Here is a 3,820-nt window from a genome sequence, read left to right on the forward strand (position 1 = left end):
TTGGATCTAGCAGGAAGTGAAATGTTGCTCTGCAGAGGGGGGGCTCCTCACACTACACAGACGCAAGCAGCCTCCAGTGACACCACCACAAAGAATAGGCAGAGGAAACTTTAATAGGCATGGTTGGAGACGAAGAGGGACTCTCCGGCGGCTGCACCACCTTGGCCAGAGGAGACGTACTTTCCTTGGCAAGCCAGGCTGTTGGCCTAGAGGGGAAAAAAAAGTAACAGGAAGTCAGCAAAAAAGTTATTTCCTATGAGAAACAATGTTACAATGTACATGAGAACACTGACAGCTGGTTACATAACAGAGGATTGTGGCAGGATCTAAAACTTGCAAGTTTGTATCGATTTCAAAACCCAGCTTAAATCAATTGAATACATTCCAAGGGCATCGAAACAAAAAAGGAGTATAAAAGGCTTACAGTTTTCCTTTCAAAAGGACTCACAGCCCGAGTATAAAAGCCCGTCTCCTTCCAGCATGCTGCAAAGAAAGACCTGTGCTCTCTGTGTGGAAGTAGAAGTGTCTCAGCAGAGGCCAAACATGCCCCCTGCCAATAGCTCCACAATCAGCAAAGCCCATGTCCCCTGCCAGCATGCTATAGAAAAAGATCCTTGCTTTCTATATGGAAGTAGTAGTCTCTTTGCATAGGTCCACCATGCCCCCTGCCAATAGGTCTACGACCAGCAAAGCTCATGTCCTCTGCAAGCATGCTATAGAAAAGGATCCTTGCTTTCTATATGGAAGTAGTAGTCTCTCTGCATAGGTCCACCATCCCCCCTGCCAATAGGTCTACGACCAGCAAAGCTCATGTCCTCTGCAAGCATGCTATAGAAAAAGATCCTTGCTTTCTATATGGAAGTAGTAGTCTCTCTGCATAGGTCCACCATCCCCCCTGCCAATAGGTCTACGACCAGCAAAGCTCATGTCCTCTGCAAGCATGCTATAGAAAAAGATCCTTGCTTTCTATATGGAAGTAGTAGTCTCTCTGCATAGGTCCACCATCCCCCCTGCCAATAGGTCTACGACCAGCAAAGCTCATGTCCTCTGCAAGCATGCTATAGAAAAAGATCCTTGCTTTCTATATGGAAGTAGTAGTCTCTCTGCATAGGTCCACCATCCCCCCTGCCAATAGGTCTACGACCAGCAAAGCTCATGTCCTCTGCAAGCATGCTATAGAAAAAGATCCTTGCTTTCTATATGGAAGTAGTAGTCTCTCTGCATAGGTCCACCATCCCCCCTGCCAATAGGTCTACGACCAGCAAAGCTCATGTCCTCTGCAAGCATGCTATAGAAAAAGATCCTTGCTTTCTATATGGAAGTAGTAGTCTCTCTGCATAGGTCCACCATCCCCCCTGCCAATAGGTCTACGACCAGCAAAGCTCATGTCCTCTGCAAGCATGCTATAGAAAAAGATCCTTGCTTTCTATATGGAAGTAGTAGTCTCTCTGCATAGGTCCACCATCCCCCCTGCCAATAGGTCTACGACCAGCAAAGCTCATGTCCTCTGCAAGCATGCTATAGAAAAAGATCCTTGCTTTCTATATGGAAGTAGTAGTCTCTCTGCATAGGTCCACCATCCCCCCTGCCAATAGGTCTACGACCAGCAAAGCTCATGTCCCCTGCCAGAATGCTATATAATAATAAAAAAAAGGATGCTTGCTCTCTGTGTGGAAGCAGTAGTCTCTCTGCACGGGTCTGACATGCCCGGCAGGCATATAATCATCAAAGGTTTCATAGACTTTTAATAGGGGCAGCTATATATGCTCAGTAGAAATGCAGCACTGCTTGTGTGAATAAGGCCTTATTTTCTCTCTCTCAATACCAGTCGCTTCTGACTGGCTGAAAAACACGCACTCCCTACATAGACGTGATTTAAACTTGGCCATTGTTGATCAGAAAGCATAAAAAAAGAAAAAAAACACAGACAATGCTTGCCTTTTTTGCAAAAGGTAAAAGTTCCACTTTAAGAAGTGAGCTGCAGATGGGCTTGTGAATTCCTGCTGACAGTATTCACTAGGGATGCACCTATACTAGTATCGGTATTGGTGCCGATACCGAGTATTTGGGCGAGTGTCGGCGCATCCCTAGTATTCACTACAACTACTGACCACATCCAGCCATTGTGATAGTGGTCCTAGAAGGAGAGGGAAGTAGGACATCTAGTGGTGACAGAGGGCACTGCAGCTAGGGGTACGTACCAGTGCACGCTTGGTGTATTCCTCTTGGGCGTTCTTGACGTTCTCTTTCTTTCCGCTCCAGGCTTTAAGGCAAGAGGCCTGGAGGGCACGGCCGTAGGAGAAGGTCAGGGTCCAGGGCTTAACCAGGGGGCACTTGTTGATGGCGTTCAGGTGAACAGTGGCCTCCTCCTCACTCTGACCTCCGGACAGGAAGGTGATACCTGCACGGGGGGAAAACATCATAACATTAAGAACACGGTAATCCTCCACAGCTAGGCCCCTATCGCTCCAGAGAAGCTTCCATATCCCCTCTTACCGGTGACTGCGGGAGGCACGGTGCGCCTCAGGGCGGTGACTGTTGCACAGGCAACCTCCTCGGGGGCGAACTTCTTGGTGCAGGCGTGGCCAGGGGTCACCATGTTGGGTTTGAGCAGAGTTCCCTCCAGGTAGACGTGGTGGTCACTGAGGGCCTTGTACACAGCAGCCAGGACCTGCCGGGAGACATAAATGGTCAGCACACTGTCCATGATCAGAGCCTACAGACCCAAGGGCAGCAGTAGGCAACCTCGGCCCTCCAGCTGTGGTGTAACTACAAATCCTATCATCTCAGAGTCTTGCAGTGCCTCATGGGACTTGTAGTTCCACAACGGCTAGAGTGCTGAGGTTGCCCACCCCTGCCCTAGCTGGGCATGCACAATTCAGCCTTCTTACATCAGGCTAATGGACATGACTAAACATGGGTGTAACATGAAACGTGGCAGACAAGGTGGACTTTCCATCAGTGCAAGCTGCAGCTTATACTTTCAATCCGGAGTTCCCCTGCAGTACTTATTTTTTACCACAAGGTGTCCTCAGTCTGATGAAGAGCATCATTTAACGCAACCCGCCCCCAGCCTGTGACTGGACAGCGAAAGGAGAAGCAGTAGCGTAACTCCCTGTCACTCTGCTGTCTCCTCCTATCAGCGTGCTTCTTGTTAGCACACCAACCGATTGGCTCCTGGTGCTGCGTCTTCCCATCACACCCCAGGCCTGCTGTACAGGGACTTCAAGAGGCTGATGCTAGGTCAAATTTCACTGCTTGTATTTAAACAATTAATTCAATGATTACAGAGTCAGGTTTGAACCCCCGTGTACACCCAGCTATAGGCAACTAATGTCACGTACCTTCTCGGTGACGTACTGGCACCTCTTCAGATCATGGTCACCATCAGGGAGAACTTCAGGCTCCACAATGGGGACAATACCGTTCTGCGGAGACAGGAAATGGCACAGGTTAGGCAGGAGGACCAAGAAGAAAACAATAGCAAACTATTCAGATTTTTGATCCTGTCCTGTGTTCTCTCAATGAGTCTAATCATCCCTCCCTGTTCTAACCCCAGACTACAAAACAATCCCCTCTCCCCATGTTTTAGAGAAAGAGACGGGGGATCATGTCCTGTGTTATCTGAAGGAGTCTAATCAACCCTACATAACCTTGGACTACAAAACAATCCTTCCCCCCCATGTTGCAGAGATAGAGAGTAGGGTCCGGTTCTGTGTCCTGTTCATTCAGCCTATTTGATCTCAATAAGTCTAATTAACCCCCGCTGTTCCCTGCTCTAACCTTGGACTACAAAACAATTCCCTTTCCCTTTGTTGTA

The 3,820-nt window shown here is 48.5% G+C and overlaps 1 protein-coding gene across 1 annotated transcript in view; it reads right to left on the reverse strand.

The window, feature by feature from the left end:
- Positions 1 to 6: 6 nt before the first annotated feature.
- Positions 7 to 3,820, reverse strand: part of ALDOA (aldolase, fructose-bisphosphate A) — a 21,288-nt gene continuing 17,474 nt past the window's right edge. Inside the window, exons 6-9 of the mRNA XM_018559083.1 lie at positions 3,345 to 3,428; positions 2,497 to 2,671; positions 2,202 to 2,401; positions 7 to 206 (exon numbers count right to left, since the gene is read on the reverse strand). Coding sequence (XP_018414585.1) covers positions 111 to 206; positions 2,202 to 2,401; positions 2,497 to 2,671; positions 3,345 to 3,428 — 555 coding nt within the window. The 3' untranslated portion in view covers positions 7 to 110. The remainder of the gene's footprint in view (positions 207 to 2,201; positions 2,402 to 2,496; positions 2,672 to 3,344; positions 3,429 to 3,820) is intronic.

The sequence above is a fragment of the Nanorana parkeri genome, unplaced genomic scaffold (genome assembly GCF_000935625.1).
Source record: "Nanorana parkeri isolate BGI_ZX_2015 unplaced genomic scaffold, ASM93562v1 scaffold379, whole genome shotgun sequence".
Lineage (NCBI taxonomy): Eukaryota > Metazoa > Chordata > Amphibia > Anura > Dicroglossidae > Nanorana > Nanorana parkeri.